Genomic DNA, 23369 nt, shown 5'->3' with positions numbered 1-23369 from the left:
CGTGTGATGAAAATGGTAAGCGTGAGTTTCATTTCAATAAGCTGCATTTGTGTTAATGTTCGCTGGGGACACTCGTGTTAATGTAAATTTCATCCAGAGACCTAGGCCCACAGAACCTGTTGTGTGAATTCGTGGGACTTTGTTTTGTTAGCTTGGGCCATTTTTGGTAGGTCTGTGTTCATTTACTTTCAACTGTCTGTCTGTATAATTGGGCCTCTTGTGTGTGTGTGTGTTAACGTGAGCTTGTTCCCCGTGTGAGCTGATGACCTCATCTGGTGACATTTCTGAAGGTCTTCCTCCAGCTGCTTCAGAAAAGACTTCACACAAACACACCTCCATGTGTCGTTAGTCTGAGAACAACATGAGAGGTTAGCTGGGTCGGGCAGAAAAATGTGGCTCGATCCTGTACTGGAAATGCAGTCTCCGGTACTGGAACATACTATCGGAGTACATCGTACTGGGACATACTATCGGAGTACATCGTACTGGGACATACTATCAGAGTACATCGTACTGGAACATACTATCGGAGTACATCGTACTGGGACATACTATCGGAGTACATCGTACTGGGACATACTATCAGAGTACATCGTACTGGAACATACTATCGGAGTACATTTTAGTCTGGTGTGATTTTTGGTGTTTTATAGGGATACAGATTACTACAAACATATTATGTTTATATGCAGATTATAAAGGACACACACACACACACTCCCTCTCTCTCTCTCTCTCTGTCTCTCTGTCTCTCTCTCTCTGTCTGTCTCTCTCTCTCTCTCTGTCTCTCTGAGCGGATGTGTGAGTGTGAGTGCTGAGTGAGTCTACGGAGCGTGTGAGTTTCTATCTCTGTTTTTCTGTTTATTTGGGGTTTTGTACGTGTTTATCTTGTTGTGTAGTTGTTAGTTATTAGTTGGTGGTGGGTTTTGTTCAGGTAGTTTGGGTGTCAGCCGGGCATTATGCCCGTGTTTGGCGTGCACCATGCGGTGCTAGAGAGGCTGACACGCCGACATGCGGTGAGGATTTCCCCGCATGTGGGCTGTTCAGCATATAAATACACGTATGAAATACTTTTGTGTTACTACTTGTGTTTGTTAAATGTCTCCTGATGATGATATCTGTTTGGTTTTTAATAAAGACGATGAAGGTGGCTCGACCTGTCTGGTTTTTATGAGAAGTTAAATGTGAAGAAGTTATTAGAAGTTGATGTGAGAGAAAGTACAACAACATATATTTATATAATAGTTATATAGTTTAACAGAGACTCCTTGAATCTCTGTGCACCCCCACCCTTGGTGTGTTCTCTCTAATACAGCCACGCATGTCCAGCAAAAAAACTTTCAAAACTACACTTGGGCAGAAAGTAGTATTTGGGTCAAATAAACCTTTAAAACGTAAAACTAGGGTCATGGAAATTAGATGATAGATACCCGACCCGAGCCCGACGGTACCCGACGGGCCAGGCCAGGCCGGGTTGGGACAGATATTTAGAAATGATGTTGGGGTTCTGGTCGGGCTCGGTCACATCAGCACGATAAGGCATTGAACATTTTACATTTCAAACAGCTGATTATGTAGGGAGCCAGTGGGCCTCTTTCACTTGATGCAAAGGTTCATTTTTGTGATAAAAAGAAATTCCCAGGACCATTGAGCAGAGGACGACAGCCTTGAAGCCATCCACCGATGATGCAATCCTTTTTCTGCATAAGCATAAGCAGAGTTTGACATTCGAGCCAGGGGGGGCAAAAAAATAAATAAACTCATTGTAGCAGCTGAGAGCTGGCTACCACTTGGGGAACACATGACGAGCACATATGGACAAAACAAACATGCTAAATAAACATATATGTTTATTTTTAAAGCAGATTTTACATTACATTGTAACAATTTAACAATACGCCCAGTTATGAAATCCAATCACGGCAGACGGTGGCGGGACGCCCCGACACTTAAAGTCAACCAAAATGTAACAGTGACCAATCAGAGCTGGACCTCCAGTCTGTTGAGACGCCTCTCCAAACACAGAAACCCAGATCAGTCACGCCATCAAACGTTAAGACACGCTGAGAAAAAAGATCCATATTTTGCCGTAATCCAATGACACGAAAAAAAAGTCATCCACAGAGATCATGAGATCCCCAAAAAGGGTCCCGGTGTATCCAGCAAGGCTGATACGAGCGTCCCATTCACCAGCCAGCTCCAAACAGGTGAACGAGGCCTCTCCACTTCTCCGTTTAAACAAAGTGGAATAAACGTATAAAAGTCCAAATCTACACAAAACCCGCAATCAACTAGTAAGCTGACATTACATTATATTATATTATTATATACACGGCATTTAGGAAACCTTTATTGCAATGTTGGCACGGCAAGATGTCCACACTAGTGCAACAGTAACTTTCAGTAATTTTCGTTTTTTGCGTCCAGCATATGCTCTACAATGGGCTCAGGTGAGGCAGAGCCCTGAAAAATATTGTGTTTTACTAAAGCAGTATATGGAATCTGAGGTATTACCTACCACCATTTAGTTGTTTTGTGTTATTTAAAATATTTATAAAACATCTGGTCATGCCAGAAGTAATTATTCCACTCATTGTTTTAAACAATGCACTTACCGGATCCAGCCGCCCCCGTATGTGCCTAAGAACCTGGATTAGCTTCCACTTTGATGGATGGATTATGTAAATAGATCCCATGTTGCAGTTTAGAAGCCTATACTGTGTGATGAAAATGGTAAGCGTGAGTTTCATTTCAATAAGCTGCATTTGTGTTAACGTTCGCTGGGGACACTCGTGTTAATGTAAATTTCATCCAGAGACCTAGGCCCACAGAACCTGTTGTGTGAATTCGTGGGACTTTGTTTTGTTAGCTTGGGCCATTTTTGGTAGGTCTGTGTTCATTTACTTTCAACTGGCTGTCTGTATAATTGGGCCTCTTGTGTGTGTGTGTGTTAACGTGAGCTTGTTCCCCATGTGAGCTGATGACCTCATCTGGTGACATTTCTGAAGGTCTTCCTCCAGCTGCTTCAGAAAAGACTTCACACAAACACACCTCCATGTGTCGTTAGTCTGAGAACAACATGAGAGGTTAGCTGGGTCGGGCAGAAAAATGTGGCTCGATCCTCTACTGGAAATGCAGTCTCCGGTACTGGAACATACTATCGGAGTACATCGTACTGGGACATACTATCGGAGTACATCGTCTGGGACATACTATCGGAGTACATCGTACTGGGACATACTATCGGAGTACATCGTACTGGAACATACTATCGGAGTACATCGTCTGGGACATACTATCGGAGTACATCGTACTGGGACATACTATCGGAGTACATCGTACTGGGACATACTATCGGAGTACATCGTACTGGGACATACTATCGGAGTACATCGTACTGGGACATACTATCGGAGTACATTTTAGTCTGGTCTGATTTTTGGTGTTTTATAGGGATACAGATTACTACAAACATATTATGTTTATATGCAGATTATAAAGGACACACACACACACACTCTCTCTCTCTCTCTCTCTCTCTCTCTCTCTCTCTCTCTCTCTCTCTCTCTCTCTCTCTCTCTGTCTCTCTGAGCGGATGTGTGAGTGTGAGTGCTGAGTGAGTCTACGGAGCGTGTGAGTTTCTATCTCTGTTTTTTCTGTTTATTTGGGGTTTTGTACGTGTTTATCTTGTTGTGTAGTTGTTAGTTATTAGTTGGTGGTGGGTTTTGTTCAGGTAGTTTGGGTGTCAGCCGGGCATTATGCCCGTGTTTGGCGTGCACCATGCGGTGCTAGAGAAGCTGACACGCCGACATGCGGTGAGGATTTCCCCGCATGTCGGCTGTTCAGTGGAGGAGGCCAGCTATGCTGTCGGGGAGGTGGTGGGGTTTGACAGTGTGAAGTCTGCCTCCCGTATGAACAAGGCAGTGGTGATTTTCTTGGATGATGTGGCGAAGGTTGAGACTGTGGTAGAAAGAGGAATTGTTATCCGGGATACTTTCACCCCGGTTCTCCCGCTGGTGAGCCCAGCTAAAAGAATCATGATTTCAAACGTTCCTCCGTTTATTAAAAATGAGGATTTGGCCAGAGAGCTGTCACGGTACGGCCAGCTGATGTCTCCCATTAAAATGGTTCTGTTAGGTTGTAAATCCCCGAAACTCAAGCACGTAGTGTGTCATAGAAGACAAGTCTTCATGACTCTGAAAGACAACGCGGCTGATCTAAATCTAACGTTCAGTTTTAAAGTGGAAGGCTTCAGCTATGTTGTTTTTGTGACTTCTGATTCCATGAAGTCTTTTGGATGTGGGGAGGAGGGTCATTTGGTCCGTTCCTGTCCGCGTCGGCCGGCCCCCGAGTCTGCGGGGCCGGGCGGTTCGGATGGGCCGGTTCCCGGTCCCGCTGGACCGGACCCCCGGGGGGCCGGGTGTTTCGGCCGAGACGGCTCCCGGTCCCGCTGTGCCGGACCCCGGTCCCGCTGGGTCGGGCGGTTCGGCCGACCGGGCCGCAAAGTCGCCTCCGGGGGGCTCAGACTCAAATGTTGCGCCACCTGCGGCTGACTCAGACTCGGCAGGTGCGCAACAGTGTGCAGAAACTGCAGAGGTTACAGAGTTAGACAAGCAGGAAAAAGAGAATAATGTTGTACAACAGGAGTGTGGAAATACAACTGATAATGAAGGAAATGCCCAGTCTACTGAGGCAGCAGAAAATAACAGACAGACAGGGAAAAAGAAAGGCAGTGCAAATAAGACAAGCTGCAGTCAGAATATTACAAATGTGGTTGATGATGCTCTGGCTGAAAATGTGTCTGATGAGATGGATGTAACTACAAGATCCAGCAAAAGAAAAAACAGTTCTAACAAAGAGCAGAATGATGCTAAATCTAAAAAGCTGCTAGAGGGTCTGTGTGGTGATGATGATGATGATGATGATGATGATGAGGAAGATTGTGAGTGGACAGCATCCCAGGTAGAGAAGTTAACTCTGTATCCTCTGGATAAGATCAAGAAGTTCCTGCAGGACACTAAAGGGATCAAGGCGGTGAAGACGGAGCAGTTCTTCCCTGATCTGAGAGGGTTTATCAGGTCTGTGGCCTGGCTGAGGAAAGATACAGAAGGGTTCACTATCCAAGAGGTTTACCGCCTCAAGAAACTGGTCACTAAAGTCAGAGCTCAACTCATTGAAGATGATGACTGGGTTTAATATGTTTCTTCACATACTTGTTGTGTGTGTTTTTTGTTCTTGCTCTTTTCTTTTTAATGGCAGATTTAAATATTGGGTCTTTAAACATTAATGGAGCAAGAAGTGATGTTAAAAGAGCTTCTCTGTTTAAACTGATGGAGTTAAAACATCTGGATGTTATCTTTGTGCAGGAGACCCACAGTGATGTGGAGAATGAGAGTGAGTGGAGGAAGCAGTGGCCTGGGGGAGGTGATTCTCAGCCATAAAGCCTCTAACAGTGGGGGGGGGGTCGGGGTGCTCTTCTCTAAGGGCTTTCGTCCCTGCTCCTTTAGTGTGGAGGAGATCATGTGTGGCCACATTATAAAAAATTAAGGTTGTGCTTGAAAATGTTCAACTTATTTTTTATAAATGTGTATGCTCCAGTTTCGGCCATTGAACGAATGACATTTTTAAACCTTTTGTGTGATGTCATTCAGGACTGTACTGATGATTTTTTTTGTTTTTTGGGAGGTGATTTTAACTGCACGGAGAATCCCAGTGTAGATCGTAATCACCTGGAGCCTCATCCTGCTTCCTGGGCCAGACTCAGGCGTCTGATGGAGAGCTGTGAGCTGGAGGATGTGTGGAGAGGTTTTCACATGAACGCCAGGCAGTACACCTGGAGTCATTCCAGAGATAACATGTTGTCTTTGGCCAGGCTGGATCGCTTTTATTGTTTTAAGCACCATTTTGGTGTGTTTAAAAAGTGTATCATTTCTCCTGTTGGTTTTACGGACCATTGTCTTGTCCAGTGCTCTATTTATATTCAAAATGTAAAATTGCACAGTGCTTATTGGCATTTTAATACTGGACTTTTAAATGATAACTCTTTTAAAGAGGCTTTTAAGTGTGTGTGGGGGTATACACCAGAGCCTTAAGTCCAGTTTCCCATCATTGCAGCAGTGGTGGGATATTGGAAAGGTTCAGGTGAAACTTTTTTTGTCAGCAATATACTCGCAATGTCACCAAGCACATCACCAGGTCTCTTCAAGACCTAGAGATTGAAGTAGTGGAACTACAGGATTTGGTGGATTCCACAGGAAATCAAGGGCATGTTGAAGCTCTTAAAGTTAAAAAGGCTGCTTTAGCCAACCTGTTGGGCATCACAGCACAGGGGGGGGGGCTCTGGTCCGCTGCCGCTTCATGAACGCTTCCCAGATGGATGCCCCCCTCACAGTTTTTCTTTGGTCTGGAGCGTAAGAATGGTCAAAGGAAGATCATCCACTCGCTACGCTCTGAAGATGGAGCTACGATCACAGGAACCCCTGAGATCAGGAGATATGCCACCTCGTTCTACAAAGACCTGTTCAGAGAGGAGTACGTGGAAGATCCTGAGTCAGCTGCGTCTTTCCATGCTGGGCTTCCTCAGGTGGGTGCTGCTAACAACACGGTGCTGGAAGATCTACTGTCCCTGAATGAACTGTATGTTGCTCTGATGAGTCTGGGGAACGGTAAGGCACCAGGCATCGACGGGCTGCCTGTGGATTTCTATAAGACCTTTTGGCCAGTTATTGGTGAAGATCTGCTGGAGGTCTTTCAGGACAGCTTGAGCAGAGGACGCCTGCCGCTGAGCTGCAGAAGGGCAGTCATTACCCTGCTGCCAAAGAAAGGAGACTTACAGGACATAAAGAACTGGAGACCTGTTTCTCTGCTGTGTGGGGACTATAAGATCTTGTCCAAAGCTCTCGCTTCTCGGCTTCGGGAGGCGATGGATGAAGTGGTTCATGTCGACCAGACTTACTGTGTGCCCGGCAGGTTAATGAGTGATAATATCACTTTAATTCGGCATGTTTTGGACGTCTCTAGCTCACTGGGTATGGATACTGGTCTTATTTCCATAGACCAGGAAAAGGCTTTTGACCGGGTTGAACATCAGTATTTGTGGCAGACGCTCAATGCTTTTGGCTTCAGCCCAGGTTTCATAGCTAAGATTCAGGTACTGTACCGTGACATTGCGAGTATATTGAAGGTTAATGGTGGTTTGGCTGCACCTTTTAATGTGCAGAGAGGGGTACGGCAGGGATGCTCTCTGTCGGGGATGCTTTATTCCCTCGCTATTGAGCCTCTGCTCCATAAACTTAGGAAGGAACTTTTAGGTGTGTATTTTCCTGGGTGTGCTTCAGCTGTTAAAATATCAGCTTACGCAGACGATGTCATGGTTGTTTTAAACAAGCAAACAGACATCAACACTTTGGTAGAGACTGTAAGTATTTTTAATCGTATCTCTTCTGCTAAAGTGAACTGGGCTAAGAGTGAAGCTGTGGTGGTGGGAGATAAGCTACAGAGCACTCTGTCTCTCCCAGGAGGGCTCACCTGGAAGAAAGGAGGGGTCAAGTATTTGGGTGTGTTTCTGGGTGAGGAGTGTGTGATGCAAAAGAAACTGGGATAACGCTCTGGAAAAAAATAGAAGGCCGATTAAAGAAATGGAAGTGGCTCTTACCGAGCATGTCCTACAGAGGGAGGACGCTCGTTATTAACAATCTGCTGTCCTCTTCTCTGTGGCATAAACTGTCTTGTGTGGATCCCCCCTTCTAATTTACTTGTAAAAATTCAATCTGTTTTGGTTAATTTTTTTTTGGGATAAGCTGCACTGGATTCCCCAGGCTGTTCTGTTTCTTCCTAAGGAAGAGGGAGGACAAGGACTGGTTCATTTGGCCAGCAGGGGCGCTGCTTTCCGCCTGCAGTTCCTCCAGAGACTGCTGTTTGGCCCTAAAGACTTGGTCTGGAGACCTCTGGCCCATTGGGTGCTGAAAGACTTTAAGGGTTTTGGACTAAAAGACTCTTTGTTCCTGATGGATGTGAGGAAGCTGAGTTTCCAGGATTTGCCTCCTTTCTATCGTGGCGTGTTTACAGTGTGGAAGCTGTTGACCAAGGAGAGACGGGTGCAGGGTGACTCCCTACACTGGCTGCTACAGGAACCAGTGGTGTACGGAGACCGGTTGGATTACCCCTGCTGGGCTGGTTCTGCCATCTTGGACGTGTTCTGCAGTGCACGGGTGCTCACGCTGGGGAATGTGGTGGATATCGCTGGACCAAAACTGAACAATGCTGCTGCTTTGGCAGCTGTTCTGGGTGTGAGATCAGTCAGAACAATCTCAAAACTGTTGGACCACTGGAAGTACTATCTGTCTGGACATGAATCCATAATGTTGGAGGAATATAATGTTGGTCTGATTACACCTCAATGTGACGATTCCTTCCCTGGTTTATGTGTCCGTCCCTGTCTTGATAATTATGTTGGTTGTTTTTTTGGATGTAAAGCACTGCACTTTAGACCTGAAAGAGGCAAAAGGAAATGCCTTTTATAAAATGATGGTGCTGTGTTTAAATAGGAGTAAACTCCATGAACGGGTTGACACACCGTGGCGAGGACATCTGGGTTTGGAGGTTGATGTCCAACCTGCATGGAGGAGTTTATACAAACCACCATTAACTAAAAGAGTAGCTGACCTCCAGTGGAGAGTGTTACACGGGATAGTGGCAGTCAACGCCTTTCTGTCTGTCATCAGTCCTGGTGTTAGCAACAAATGTCCTTATTGTGATGAAAAAGAAACTGTGTTTCATTGTTATTCTGAGTGTGTGCGCCTGTCACCGTTGTTCTTGCTGCTAGAGAAACTGTTCAGTAAGGTAGGGGAGGTTTTCTCCAAACACATGTTCATCCTTGGGTTCAGGGTACAGTAGGTTAGCTAAACATAAATGTCAGCTGTTGAACTTCATCCTGGGCCAATCAAAGATGGCTGTGTATGTGAGCAGGAAGAGGAAGGTGGATGAATCTGTTGATATTAATGTGACTCTGCTGTTTACTCGGATGGTGAAAGCCAGAATCAGGATTGACTTTAGTTATTATAAAGAGATGAAGGATGTGGATCAGTTCAGTGTGATCTGGGCCCATGGTGATGTGTTGAGCTCTGTTGAAGGAGAACAACTCATCTTTTCTCAGGAGATGATGTCATGTATTTAAGAGTTTATGTATTTATTTATTGTTCTGTTGAAAAGAGATTATTTTTTGTAGATAATAAGATGGAACATTGATAAAATAAAGTTCCTTTAAAAATCAAATCTCTGCTCTCTCTCTGTGTCTCTCTGTCTCTCTCTGTCTCTGTCTCTCTCTGTCTCTCTCTCTGTCTCTGTCTCTCTCTCTGTCTCTCTCTGTCTCTGTCTCTCTCTCTGTCTCTCTCTCTCTCTCTCTGTCTCTGCTCTCTCTCTGTCTCTCTCTGTCTCTGTCTCTCTCTGTCTCTCTCTCTCTCTGTCTCTGTCTCTCTCTGTCTCTCTCTCTGTCTCTGCTCTCTCTCTGTCTCTCTCTCTCTCTCTCTCTCTCTCTCTGTCTCTGTCTCTCTCTGTCTCTCTCTCTGTCTCTGTCTCTCTCTGTCTCTCTCTCTCTCTCTCTGCTCTCTCTCTCTGTCTCTCTCTCTCTCTCTCTCTCTCTGTCTCTCTCTCGTCTCTCTCTCTCTCTCTCTCTCTCTCTCTCTCTCTCTCTCTCTCTCTCTCTCTCTCTGTCTCTCTCTCTCTCTGCTCTCTCTCTCTCTCTCTCTCTCTGTCTCTCTCTCTCTCTCTCTCTCTCTCTCTCTCTCGTCTCTCTCTGTCTCAGATCTGCAATCAGAATGCAGATTGACTGCAGCGCTGGAAGAAGTACTCAGATTACTGCAGTAATAGTATTAATACCACACTGTAAAAATACTCTGTACTCTGGGGGTCTGCAGGGGGACAGACAACAGTGGGGGGGGTCTCCATGGAATCTAAATGAATGATGGACACTTTCTGATAAATATTGGAGCAAAATCACATTTAGGGAAGTTCCTTTAAAGGTATTACACAGTGTCTGTCTGTCTGTCTGCCTGTCTGTCTGTCTGTCTGTGTCTGTCTGTGTGTGTGCGTGTGTGTGTGTGTCTGTGTGTGTGTGTGTGTGTGTGGATATCAGCAGCAGCAGTGTGTTGGTGCCAGTGTTGATCTGCTGCTTCCTCTTCCTCTTCCTGCTGTTCTTCATCATCTTCTTCATCCTCAGAAGGAGGCGGAGCCAGAGCACAAGGAGCACAGGTATGACAGCCAATCAGAGCCCTGAGAGTAAGTTTATAATGTGCTTCAGGTCGGCTGGAGGAAAATGTTTACGTAGAGATGCAGATTCACCATGGCAACAATATGAATGATGAGGAGGAGAAGTCTCATTATGGTAACACACACACACACACACACACACACACACACACACACACACAGACACACACACACACACACACACACACACACACACACACACACACACACACACACACACACACACACACACAGACACACACACACACACACACACACACAGACACACACACACACAGACACAGACAGTTTTTAATATGAAAATAAACTGTAAGGTGTTTCAGTTCTTCCTGTTTATTAATAACCTGAGTCACAACTCAAAGTAGACCTTTGTCTTCATCGGGAGAATCCCAATTCAGACTTTTGAATGACGTCATACTTTCACAGCAGCAGACGGCGCCAAACAGCGAGGACGACGCGGAGCAGGAAGTGACACGTGATGCATGTTTCTGTCCCAACTCAACCAAACATATGAACATGTTTCAGATAAAGTACAAAGTCTCAGACTCACGCTACGCTGCACACCACCGTCTCTAGAATACAACACACAATATACACAAACTAGAAGGTCATTCATAAACACATGAAGACTTGTGATTCCAGGGTGTCAGTGGAGCATCGTCAGGGAGCGTCATATAAAAGGATGCCAGACACAAGGTTAACAGTTAACCAACTAACTTTATTAAATAATGCAAAAATATTACCAAAAGTAACAAAGGAAGAGAAACAAAAAGGGACGGGAGACCCCGGCCAAAAAGAACAAGAGATGGAAGACGCTGGACCGACCTCACAGTGGGCCGTCGCTCCCCGCGTCTCCCGGCGTCTCCTCGCGTCTCCCGGCATCTCCTCGCGTCTCCCCGCGTCTCCCCGCGTCTCCCCGTGTCTCCCGGCGTCTCCCGCGTCTCCCCGCGTCTCACCGCGTCTCCTCGCGTCTCCCGGTGTCTCCTCGCGTCTCCCGGTGTCTCCTCGCGTCTCCCCGCGTCTCCCCGCGTCTTCCCGCGTCTCCCGGCGTCTCCCCGCGTCTCCCGGGCGTCTCCCCGCGTCTCCCGGCGTCTCCCGCGTCTCCTCGCGTCTCCCTGCGTCTCCCGGCATCTCCCGCGTCTCCCGCCGTCTCCCCGCGTCTCCCGCGTCTCCCGCCGTCTCCCCGCGACTCCCGCGTCTCCCCGCGTCTCACCACGTCTCCTCGCGTCTCCCGGCGTCTCCCGGCGTCTCCTCGCGTCTCCTCGCGTCTCCCGGCGTCTCCTCGCGTCTCCCGGCGTCTCCTCGCGTCTCCTCGCGTCTCCTCGCGTCTCCCGGCGTCTCCCGCGTCTCCCGGGCGTCTCCCCGCGTCTCACCACGTCTCCTCGCGTCTCCCGGCGTCTCCCGGCGTCTCCTCGCGTCTCCCCGCGTCTCCCCGCGTCTCCCCGCGTCTCCCGGCGTCTCCTCGCGTCTCCCCGCGTCTCCCCGCGTCTCCCCGCGTCTCCCGGCGTCTCCCCGCGTCTCCCCGCGTCTCCCCGCGTCTCCCCGCGTCTCCCCCTAAACTCCCTGAAAAGGGTTAACTAATCCTACAACAAACACAAGAGATGAATAAGTGAACTACCGGTAAGCTCCAGCCCAAACTAAGACCATGAACTGAAACAACAGAACTCCAGCACCTAAATGTGATGGAGGTCAGGAAACACTAACCTCACTAAAGACACATACCCCCCCATCATCACATACCCTTCACCATACCCCCATCATCACATACCCTTCACCATACCCCCCCATCATCACATACCCTTCACCATACCCCCACATCATCACATACCCTTCACCATACCCCCCCATCATCACATACCCTTCACCATACCCCCCCATCATCAGCCAAGGGAACTTTATCAGGATCATAGTATCCTGGATCCATGAAATAACTGGCCTTTCAAAATAAAAGTCTGGCTGCCTCTATGGGAATCTAACATAGGGGGTGTAGTGACTTTAGTTGCCAGGGTTTAGACATTTAGAAGTAGATTAGATTCATCTTTATTGTCATATTGCAGTGTACAGGTACAAAGACAGTGAAATGCAGTAGTAGCGGTTACTGTCGCTGTCCGTGGTGCTGAAACATTTACCTCTCTTCTTTGTTTTTTAATATTAAAATGTCTTTGTGTTTTATTTACCAAAAAGGTTTACTTTGCTTAACAAGTGACACATGATAACATCTAGATTCATCAGCTGTTTTACTGTTTCTTTAACAGTTTTAATTTCATAATGACTTGGTAGCAGAGGGCACCTGATGAAACCCAGGAATTCGGATGCTTGTATGTTTCTCTATTATTTCACTTGAAACTGTTGTTCATTTTTCATAAAAGTTCTTAATTAAATTAGAACATTCTCATTACTTTTCATTTGTCTAGTCTTTAATTCACTCAGAAGTATCCAAAATAGGCTTTACCTTCAAATAGACTATCCACTCACAAGAAGACATTCTACTGTGACATATACAGTATATATGGTTATGGAGATATGAAATGACAATGATGGCCATGTCGCCCAGCCCTCGTTACACAGAAACACTCACGCAGTCGGAGCTGGAACTTTGGGCCGTAATGTGTGTTATTTCTTTTTGTTTTATAAAATAGGTAGTTTTACTTATTTGACAATGCACAGCTCCTTAGCAGTAGCAGAGTTAGCTATAAGCTCATGTTCATGTGTACGAAACAGACAGAACATCTCTGTCAGAAGGGAAACCTAACACAACAGTAAAGGACAACAATCACATTTCACAGTATTAAAACTCGCCCAGTACAACAACCACAACATGAAGACAACACCATAGCAACAATACAACGTCACAACATTAAAACACCACAGCAATAGTACCAACAATAACATCACGACATTAGGACACCACTGTGTTAACTTGTCTCATATCAAACCTTCCCTGGATCTTTTGGCTTGGGTGGAGTCCTAAAGGGTGAAGCCCATGGTGTAGGGCCTGAAATCCTCCTCCTCTAGTTTTCCAGCTCCTCCTCCACGTTCTGACGGAAGAGAAACGGGTCCCTCCTGTGTCAGTGTTGATGTCAAGCTTGACTTAAAAGTCTTTTGACTTGCCAAAGCCCTGAAACAGCTCTGGACTGCTGCTGTTGAGGAGTAGAGGACACACAGTCCATTATTTTGATGAGGCCTAGCTTCTTAGCTCAGTGGGCGTGGTCTCAGTGCACTGGGAACAGATCCAAAATCAAATAATGCTGAGATCTTGACATCATTGTGTTTCTGAGGCTGGATATTACTGTGGTTGCTGTTGGCTACAAACATATATGCATTGTCACTACTAGATGAGTCTGATGGATGTTGTCATTATGTGCTGTGCTGCTTACGCAGTATACATTTTTTGTAGTTTAATATTGCTATATTCTGTTTAACTGTCTGTTCCAGGCTGCTTCTGTACCGATCTGCACCGTCAGGCAAAGTGACTCAGCTTAAGATACTGTCTACTCCTCCCTCCTCTGCTCCTTCTGTGTGTGTGTGTGTGTGTGTGTGTGTGTGTATTTTGCCCCACTAATGGATATGAGCTTCACCACTGATTGTACCCTCTCCGTTGTCTCCAGCAGGTTTATTGTTTCTCAGTCATGGAACCAGATCCAGATCTCACCATCGTCCTTCTGGGAAACACCGGAGTCGGTAAAAGTGCTTCAGGAAACACCATCCTGGGACGACCAGCGTTTGAGTCAAGACAATCCTCCACACCAGTGACAACACAGATCTCTCAACAAACTGGAACCGTGTTTGGGAAACGGATCTCAGTGATCGACACTCCGGGAATATTTTAATATGAGAGGGAGATTCAGACCTGCGTCCTGCAGTCCTCCAGACCTCGTCTGTTCCTGGTGGTGTTCAGCGTCGGACGGTTCACCAAAGAACAAGCTGAGGTTGTGAAGGCAGTAGAAAGAGTCCTCGGACCTCAGGGGTTCAACAAGTGCCACCTGGTCTTCACCCATGGAGACGCCTTACAGGACCGGTCTTTGGAGGATTTCATCTTTGGAGGTGAAGAAAGTTCATTGTACTGTGCAGCATTTTCAGGGAGATGTCATCTGTTCAACAATGAAAACGGAGAACAGGAACAAGTCAGAGAGCTGCTGATGAAGACAGGCCACCTCAGAACCCAGCAACTACCTGACTCACCAGGTACCATCTTATATAATCTTATATCATGTTCACATATTCCGTGTTTAGTACGGTGTTAAGCCTGAGCAAAGGCCAAAGCTGTGACTAACTCAGGGGATATGACAATTAATTGCATTTTGGGTGATCACACAAACATCTATAACAAGCTTCATCATATTTTTTTTGCGACATTGCACATGATTAATAGATTTTTTTTGTTTAGTTCAGTTTTATGGTATTCATCCAAAGAAGTTGGCAGGATTAACCCAGAGTTCATTCACTTTACAAACTTCATTCAGTGCATCTCTGTTGGGCTTCCTCCCACAGCATAGGAGTTGCTGGGCAGTCCCGACCAATCAGGACTGGAACTGGAAGATTCTTGATTACAACCACCTCAACATTAAAGGCCCACTTAGCAGTGGTGAGCTTCACCACTGCTCTGGGGTACTCCCGGGTGTCCCCATAGACACAAACCACTGGGTTGGGATTGCCTTCAGCATGGGGCAGTGCCTCCAACACAGACTCAATGATCAGAGTACTGGAACTGCTGAAATCCAGCTGGTTCACAGTTACTGGGCACATTTCTAGATGGTCTTCACTTTCCCACCAGAAAGGCAGCAAAGTGTAAATGGGGGCTGCTAGCAGATTCTGCCACAGTGGAGACTCTGGCGGGACTCTGGGTTTGGGAACCACCATCGAGGCGCCGGTTGACAGCCTACTGGGAATGTAGGACTGGAAACTGGCATTTCTTGTCTGGCTCTAGACATTTTTTGGTTATACGAATCAATGAATGCATTTGGGAACGGGAAGTGAGCCCAATTTGGAAAGTCCAATTATGAAAACTTTGAGCCATACTAAATTTGGCTAGGCCATGGCGGTGTAGAATCTCTTCCTTTAGCAGGTCATAGTCTTTAGCAATTTCAGTCTCTAAATCTAGAAATGCCTGAAGGTAGTGATGGCCAAATGAAACTTCGTGAACCATTTTCTTAATTTTCTGAGCTCAGTAGATGGTGCTCTCTGTTCAAAGAAAAAGGTTAAAGGAATGGCAATTCGCTGTGTTTTCAACACTTTGTTGAAGAGATAGCCCCATCTAGTGGGCTCAGAAAAAAGAGAAAATGGTTCACAAAGCTTCATTTGGCCTTCACTACCTGAAGGGCCTAACCTGACAGGAAGGGAGCCAGGAGCCCCACCTATTGCGCCTCTGGCCACCCCTCTCGAGCCGCTGTAGCTTTAAAGGCATGGAGGTTAGCTTCCACATCTTCGGTAGCTCCCAGTTTAGGGATAAAATCACTCACCTTGTCCACTGTCTAAGCTCCTGTTCCATAAGTTGGTTAGCCTTCATTTGCTGCTGGAGTAAGACTGCATTCGTTTTCCAAAACATTTCCTTAAGCTAAACCGTTTGCTCTGGTTTGCTGGGAAATTCTGTCAGTCTGTGGTCTGACTCAGAAAATGGAGGAGATCTTTTAGCATGGTCTTCCTAAACAAAAAATGCTGTTTATTATTACTTTCATCCAGACAGTTCTGATAAAGGCATATCTGTTATGACAATTTGAACTCTTTTTCATATTTTTAATATAAATGTGTTTTCTGTGTTCTATCTGATGGTTCCACAGACAGGAGGATGGTGCTGCTCGGTCGTCCTGGAGAAGGGAAGAGTTCATCAGGAAACACCATCCTGGGATCAAAGCAGTTTGAATCAGTCGGTGGCTTTGATTCAGTCAGTACTGGGCCAGTCTGTAAGGCAGCCAGAGTGGAGGGTCGCTGGGTCACGGTGGTCGATACTCCAGGAATCACTGATCCAACTGGTAATCAGCTGTATGAGATGATCATGAAGTGGATAGCAGAGGCCAGTCCAGGACCACATGTCTTCGTTATTGTGGTCAGAATCAGCAGCATATTTACAGCAGACATCAAACTGTTCAAGCTGCTGAAACAACTGTTTGGAGGCGATGTTCCTAAGTACTCTATGGTGCTTTTTACTCATGGAGACGAGCTAAAAGGAGGTCAGTCCATTGACAATATGATCCGGTCCAACCAACATGTGTCTGACCTGGTCTCCATGTGTGGTGGTAGATTCTGTGTGTTTGACAACAAAACCAAAAGAAGCAGAGAGCAGGTCAGAGACTTCCTGACTAAAGTAGATGAGGTAGTCTCAGGTAACGGGGGACAGCACTACACCGATGAGATGTTCAAGATGGCTCAGACGAAGAAAGAACGGGAAAAAATGAAGCTTGTTCTGAAGTGGTTCTTAGTGTTTCTGGCTACAGTGTCAATAGGGGCAGCAGTAGGAGCAGCAGTAAGACTCCCAAGAGAGGGCACAGTATTTTGTGCAGTATTATGGGCAGTAATAGCAACAGAAGCAGCAGTAGGTGCAACAGTAGGAGGATCAGGAGTAGCAGCTACAGTAGTAGGAGGAGCAGCAGCAGGAGCAGCAGCAGGAGCAGCAGTAGGAGCAATAATAGTAGTAGCAATTTTAATAAATCTAGGCGGAGCAGCAGGTGCAGAAACATTATTATTAGGACCATTATTAGGAGCACTAGTAGGAGCAAAAGTAGGAGCAGCATTAAGACCAGGCGGAGCAGCAAAAGCAGCACTACTAGGATTAGTAGTAGGAGCAGAAGTAGGAGGAGCAGTAGCAGTATTAATAAGAGTAGGACCAGCAGGAGCCATAGCAGTATTTTTAGGAGTACTAGTAGGATTAATAGTAGGAGCAGCAGGAGCATTATTAGGAGAATTATTAGGAGCAGTAGTAGGAGCAGTAATAGGAGCAGCATTAAACGTGCAGTATATTCACCGCAGCCGACCTGTCACGCGCCAATGTGATGTCATGGGAGCGCCGTAACTTTTTATACTCGTGCTGGTGGTCGAGACACTAGCTGCAGTCTTCTCCTGAACAGAGGTGGTGCTAATGAGGAAAGGCTACCGACTTTGCTATTTCTATGGACTAGAAGAAGAAGATGAAGGTAAACAACGGCAGAACTGGCAGCAGCATTGAAGTCAATGTTTCGATTTGCTTCCTCTCTCATTACATTACATTTATTTTATCCAAAGCGACTTACAATTACTATATATATATCAGAGGTCGCACGCCTCAGTGTCTGTGTATATCTGTATATCTGTATATCTGTATCAGTGTCTGTGTATATCTGTATCAGTGTCTGTGTATATCTGTATATCTGTATCAGTGTCTGTGTATATCTGTATCAGTGTCTGTGTATATCTGTATCAATGTCTGTGTATATCTGTATATCTGTATCAGTGTCTGTGTATATCTGTATCAGTGTCTGTGTATGTCTGTATATCTGTATCAATGTCTGTGTATATCTGTATCAGTGTCTGTGTATATCTGTATCAGTGTCTGTGTATATCTGTATCAGTGTCTGTGTATATCTGTATCAGTGTCTGTGTATATCTGTATCAGTGTCTGTGTATATCTGTATCAGTGTCTGTGTATATCTGTATCAGTGTCTGTGTGTATCTGTATCAGTGTCTGTGTGTATATCTGTATCAGTGTCTGTGTATATCTGTATCAGTGTCTGTGTATGTCTGTATATCTGTATCAGTGTCTCTGTATATCTGTATCAGTGTCTGTGTGTCCCAACCGGCAGATTGCTGTCCATCAAGAGTCTGGTTCTGTCTGAGGTTTCTGTCTGTGTAAAGGAAGTTTGTCCTCACAATTGTTGCATCAAATGCTTGCTCATGTGAGGAATTGTTGTGTCTCTGTAAATTATAGTGTGTGGTCTAGACCTACTCTATCTGTCTCCTGTTGTGATTTGACATTATAAATAAAACTGGATGAATTGAGATGGTTTACCATTCATTAAGGCCTGAGAAAGCTTAGGGCCTCTGTAAACTTAGGTTAGTCAGGATTATATCTTATTTTCATTCATCCAAATAACTCGCCTTTTTGTGGGCCTTAACAAACTCAAAATGGTGCAGAATGCTGCAGCAAGACTTCTGACTGATGTTTTTTGATTTGATTTTATTAGGATACCCATTAGCTGATGCAGAACATCAGCTGCTCTTCCTGGGGTCCACTGGCACACGGAAAACAGAAGCATCACACCGATTCTAGCATCCCTGCATTGGCTACCTATTAAATACAGATTCTTTCTTTCTTCTTTTATTTGTTTTTAATACAAATAATATGTAGTCTATCCACCTTATTCCTAGCTCCCATGATACCTTGCATGAATTATGGGCGTGACTTCCGGAGCCGGGGATTGCCATGGTAACGGTCACAAACAGTCATTGCGGTACGCAAGTGTCTTTCAGCGTTTGGGAAAGAAAACATGTGGTAACACAGCCTATTACACCTCAAACGGGACAATGTGATGGTACCTCCATCTTCTACTATCGATGGATGGAGGACCTCTGTCTTCTACTATCGATGGATGGAGGACCTCTGCCTTCTACTGTCGAGGGATGGAGGACCTCTGTCCGTCTTCTACTATCGAGGGATGGAGGACCTCCGTCTTCTACTATCGATGGATGGAGGACCTCCGCCTTCTACTATCGAGGGATGGAGGACCTCTGTCCGTCTTCTACTATCGATGGGATGGAGGACCTCTGTCCGTCTTCTACTATCGAGGGATGGAGGACCTCTGTCCGTCTTCTACTATCGATGGATGGAGGACCTCCGTCTTCTACTATCGAGGGATGGAGGACCTCCGTCTTCTACTATCGAGGGATGGAGGACCTCCGTCTTCTACTATCGATGGATGGAGGACCTCCGTCTTCTACTATCGAGGGATGGAGGACCTCCGTCTTCTACTATCGAGGGATGGAGGACCTCCGTCTTCTACTATCGAGGGATGGAGGACCTCCGTCTTCTACTATCGAGGGATGGAGGACCTCTGCCTTCTACTATCGAGGGATGGAGGACCTCCGTCTTCTACTATCGATGGATGGAGGACCTCCGCCTTCTACTATCGATGGTTCGAGGACCTCCGTCTTCTACTATCGAGGGATGGAGGACCTCCGCCTTCTACTATCGAGGGATGGAGGACCTCTGTCCGTCTTCTACTATCGAGGGATGGAGGACCTCTGTCTTCTACTATCGAGGGATGGAGGACCTCCGTCTTCTACTATCGAGGGATGGGAGGACGACCTGAAAAAGTGGCCTCAGATAACGTACACTAGCATATTTAGCTACTTTATCAACTCTGTTGCTACGGACGGTTATCAGTACCTCCACAGCAATTCTTTTCAATGTATTTTGTAATATTAGTTTTCAAATGTAGGTTGAGAATGCAGTCAGACAGGGAAATACAGGGATATCATCACACTAAAGCTGGAACAGATGAATGTAGTGGAGTAACTAAAGTAACTAGTAACTAAAGCTATAACAGATGAATGTAGTGGAGTAACTAAAGTAACTAATAACTAAAGCTGGAACAGATGAATGTAATGTAGTTATTTTCAGACAGCTGATATGCCAGTGCCATACTGGAGCAGGTTAGAGCTGCAGGAAACAATCAAGGTACATTCTCTTTTTACTATGCCAAACATGAATATTAAAATGCATGTACACCATTCTTTTCAATGTTCTGGCTCTCTTTCTGGGTTGTGACCCAGCCTCCTGCCTTCCCCACTCCTCAACCTCTATTCACCCAGGGCCCTACTTCTACTCCTCCTCCCCAGCCTACAGTCCCCCCCACCCACACTCCGGCCCTACTCCTGAAACCAACCCACCACAGCAGTCATCCCCTTCAGGCAGCTTCCATCCATTTCCATCCAGACCGCCAGAATCCCAGACAGGTACAGGGAATTAGTTTGTAATCTGAGGATTACAATATAATATGAATGGCTCTTAACAATACTGCAATGTTTTTACAGAAGTCATACACAGAACTACTGGAGCTGACCAGACAATACCAAAATCAGCATCAACATATACTTAAAGTACCAAAAGTAAAAGTACTCATTCAGCAGAATAATATATATCATGTTATTGTAGCATGATGAAGGAATATAAAGTAATAATAGTCTGTGTGACATTCATAATAATGTCTTCACTGATGCATTCTCTGACTGGAGAGACATAGAATATGTATGCCATCGATGAATGATCTCTTTCCTTTTACAAAATCAGCAGAACAGGGGTCTCATTTATAAATGTGGCGTACGCACAAAACAGGGCTGAAAATGTGCGTACGTCACTTCCCACGCAAAGGTTGTGATTTATAAAAACAAACTTGACGGGAGAATGTGCGGTCCTCCACGTAAACCCTGACCCATGTTCCTCCACGTAAACCCTGACCCATGTTCCACCACGTAAACCCTGACCAATGTTCCTCCACGTAAACCCAGACCCATGTTCCTCCACGTAAACACTGACCCATGTTCCTCCACGTGAACATTGACCCATGTTCCTCCACGTAAACCCTGACCCATGTTCCTCCTGACCCATGTTCCACCACGTAAACCCTGACCCATGTTCCTCCACGTAAACCCTGACCCATGTTCCTCCACGTAAACCCTGACCCATGTTCCTCCTGACCCATGTTCCTCCACGTAAACCCTGACCCATGTTCCTCCACGTAAACCCTGACCCATGTTACTCCACGTAAACACTGACCCATGTTCCTCCACGTAAACCCTGACCCATGTTCCTCCACGTAAACATTGACCCATGTTCCTCCACGTAAACCCTGACCCATGTTACTCCACGCAGACTCTGACCCATGTTCCTCCTGACCCATGTTCCACCACGTAAACCCTGACCCATGTTCCTCCACGTAAACCCTGACCCATGTTCCTCCACGTAAACCCTGACCCATGTTCCTCCACGTAAACCCTGACCCATGTTCCTCCACGTAAACCCTGACCCATGTTCCTCCTGACCCATGTTCCTCCACGTAAACCCTGACCCATGTTCCACCACGTAAACCCTGACCCATGTTCCTCCACGTAAACACTGACCCATGTTCCTACACGTAAACCCTGACCCATGTTCCTCCACGTAAACCCTGACCCATGTTCCTCCACGTAAACCCTGACCCATGTTACTCCACGCAGACTCTGACCCATGTTCCTCCTGACCCATGTTCCATCACGTAAACCCTGACCCATGTTCCTCCACGTAAACCCTGACCCATGTTCCTCCACGTAAACCCTGACCCATGTTCCTCCACGTAAACCCTGACCCTGACGTAAACCCTGACCCTGACCCATGTTCCACCACGTAAACCCTGACCCATGCGGACGCACATTTTGGAGACAATGACTCAGATGGTGAGGTAGTGAACTGAAGTCAGACTGCAGGGAGTAAATGTGGGAATAAGATTACTCGTAATATTTTCAAGTATTGATGCCTCATGCACATTTCTGCACTCCATCATCCACGTCATCATGAAGATTAAATCCAGCAGTGATGTTTCTCTCGTACTGAGGGATAATTGTTCCATAAACACCTCCAACTCAAATCTTTAATAACAATTAGTTCTTAATGTTTAATGGGCGCTGTTTCGCCGTCACATTGTCCGCTACGGAGCGCAGGAGGAGGAGACGGCCCGACTGCATGGAATACAGGATAGCATCAAATACCCTCGCATTACATAACGGTAAATAACTACATATCTGTCTGCCTTTAACTTCATGACGACAGTGGATTCAGGCACAGCTCTCTTTCGCTCTATTCACAACAAGGCATAGCCAGTATTATATAATATGTAGTACGTAGACTTGATTTAATTCACAGCCTCTTACGTTCCGATGCAGGCGCCAAAAGAGACGTGAGGAAACAGATGTAAATTTATTGGTCAGCTCACGGATCCAAGTTCACCCATTGGCTTATTTACAAGCCCATCAAAGGTAAGTGAAAAGCTAAATCATTTCCCACTATTTTCTCCCATCTACTTTTGACCACATTTTAATAACTTGGAAAACAAAAGGAACATCTCAAAATAAAATAAAATAATATAGGGGTGTTATTATTGTTAACTTTAGCTTTGATGGGCTTGTAAATAAGCCAATGGGTGAACATGGGTCCGTGAGCTGACCAATCAGCTATCAACTAGGCTACGTTAGCTCGCCAGATTTACGTCTCCTCACCTCCCTTTAGTAGGCCTGGCAAACTCAATTGCTTTTAAGGATTTGGGTTATTCTGAGTCACTAAACTGATCCGGGTTGTGGAGTCACTTGAGTCACTTGAGTCAGTATTGTATGCTACATCCAAGGCGAGCTTTTGATTTGGATAAAATGCCATGTTTTCATTTTATTTGGAAAACGTTATATCCATAAATGTAAACAGTCTGAAAGAAAACCAAATATTCATTTAAAAATGACATGAAATTATATTTTGAAACTTTAATAGGACTGACAAATAATAAAGCCATCCGGACTCTGAACATTCACAACGACTTCAACCTCTTTAATGTAAGTTCCATGCGCCCCTTTTTCATATATGTATGTATGCATTTAATGTTTTCAATGTGTATGTGTATCTGTACTTGAATAATAAAGTTTTTTGAAGACCAAAAAAACATGAGTTGTCGGCGAGGTGAGCTTACGGACTGTCTGCTCGACCTAATTGCATTTAACATACAACATTTATACACCAAACCTCCAGTAGGCCTAGCTAGGCTACGTGCAGAACATTGTGTGTTATTTCAGCAGTGAAAGAATGGCTTTTGTTGTTGATTTGCTTTACGCTGAGCTCGGAAAGGGATTTATATACTTTTGATACATAAGAGAAGATATTTAAGAACGGTTTTACAACTGAATAGAGATTTATAAATATATATATATATTTAGAAGGATTAACTGAAATATCACCTCATTGTATTTCCATTGTAGCCTAACAACTGATGTTACTACTGAACAGTAATTGAGAGAACTGATGTGGTCTTATCTACAGGTGGAGGAGGTGGAGGTCCGGTCCAGAGAGGGATACTGGATCACATTGACTCTTCAGATCCCAGAGTCTTCAGGGTTTA

General features: G+C 45.5%; 1 protein-coding gene across 2 annotated transcripts; it reads left to right on the top strand.

Annotated features, from left to right (window-relative positions):
• The first annotated feature begins 13835 nt into the window (after positions 1 to 13835).
• On the top strand, positions 13836 to 18181 carry LOC144513469 (GTPase IMAP family member 4-like). 2 transcript variants are annotated; one of them, XM_078244558.1, is made up of 2 exons: positions 13836 to 14310; positions 16044 to 18181. In XM_078244558.1, the coding sequence occupies exon 2, from the start codon at positions 16052 to 16054 to the stop codon at positions 17270 to 17272; it is 1221 nt and encodes a 406-aa protein (XP_078100684.1). In that variant the 5' UTR covers positions 13836 to 14310; positions 16044 to 16051; the 3' UTR covers positions 17273 to 18181. The 2 variants fall into 2 exon arrangements, with proteins under 2 accessions (XP_078100684.1, XP_078100683.1); XM_078244557.1 differs by having other exon boundaries at positions 13837 to 14451.
• Positions 18182 to 23369: the final 5188 nt, after the last annotated feature.

The sequence above is a fragment of the Sander vitreus genome, unplaced genomic scaffold (genome assembly GCF_031162955.1).
Source record: "Sander vitreus isolate 19-12246 unplaced genomic scaffold, sanVit1 ctg257_2, whole genome shotgun sequence".
Lineage (NCBI taxonomy): Eukaryota > Metazoa > Chordata > Actinopteri > Perciformes > Percidae > Sander > Sander vitreus.
The sequence above is the reverse complement of the archived record's forward strand: the minus strand, read 5'-3'. Positions and strand labels throughout refer to the sequence as shown.

Excerpts from the sequence above, each read along its gene's own strand:
- LOC144513469 (XM_078244557.1), top strand. The coding sequence starts at position 14,406 with ATGAAGACAGGCCACCTCAGAACCCAGCAACTACCTGACTCACCAG. Across the intron at positions 14,452-16,043 it reads GCAACTACCTGACTCACCAG|ACAGGAGGATGGTGCTGCTC; the intron begins GTACCATCTTAT and ends ATGGTTCCACAG.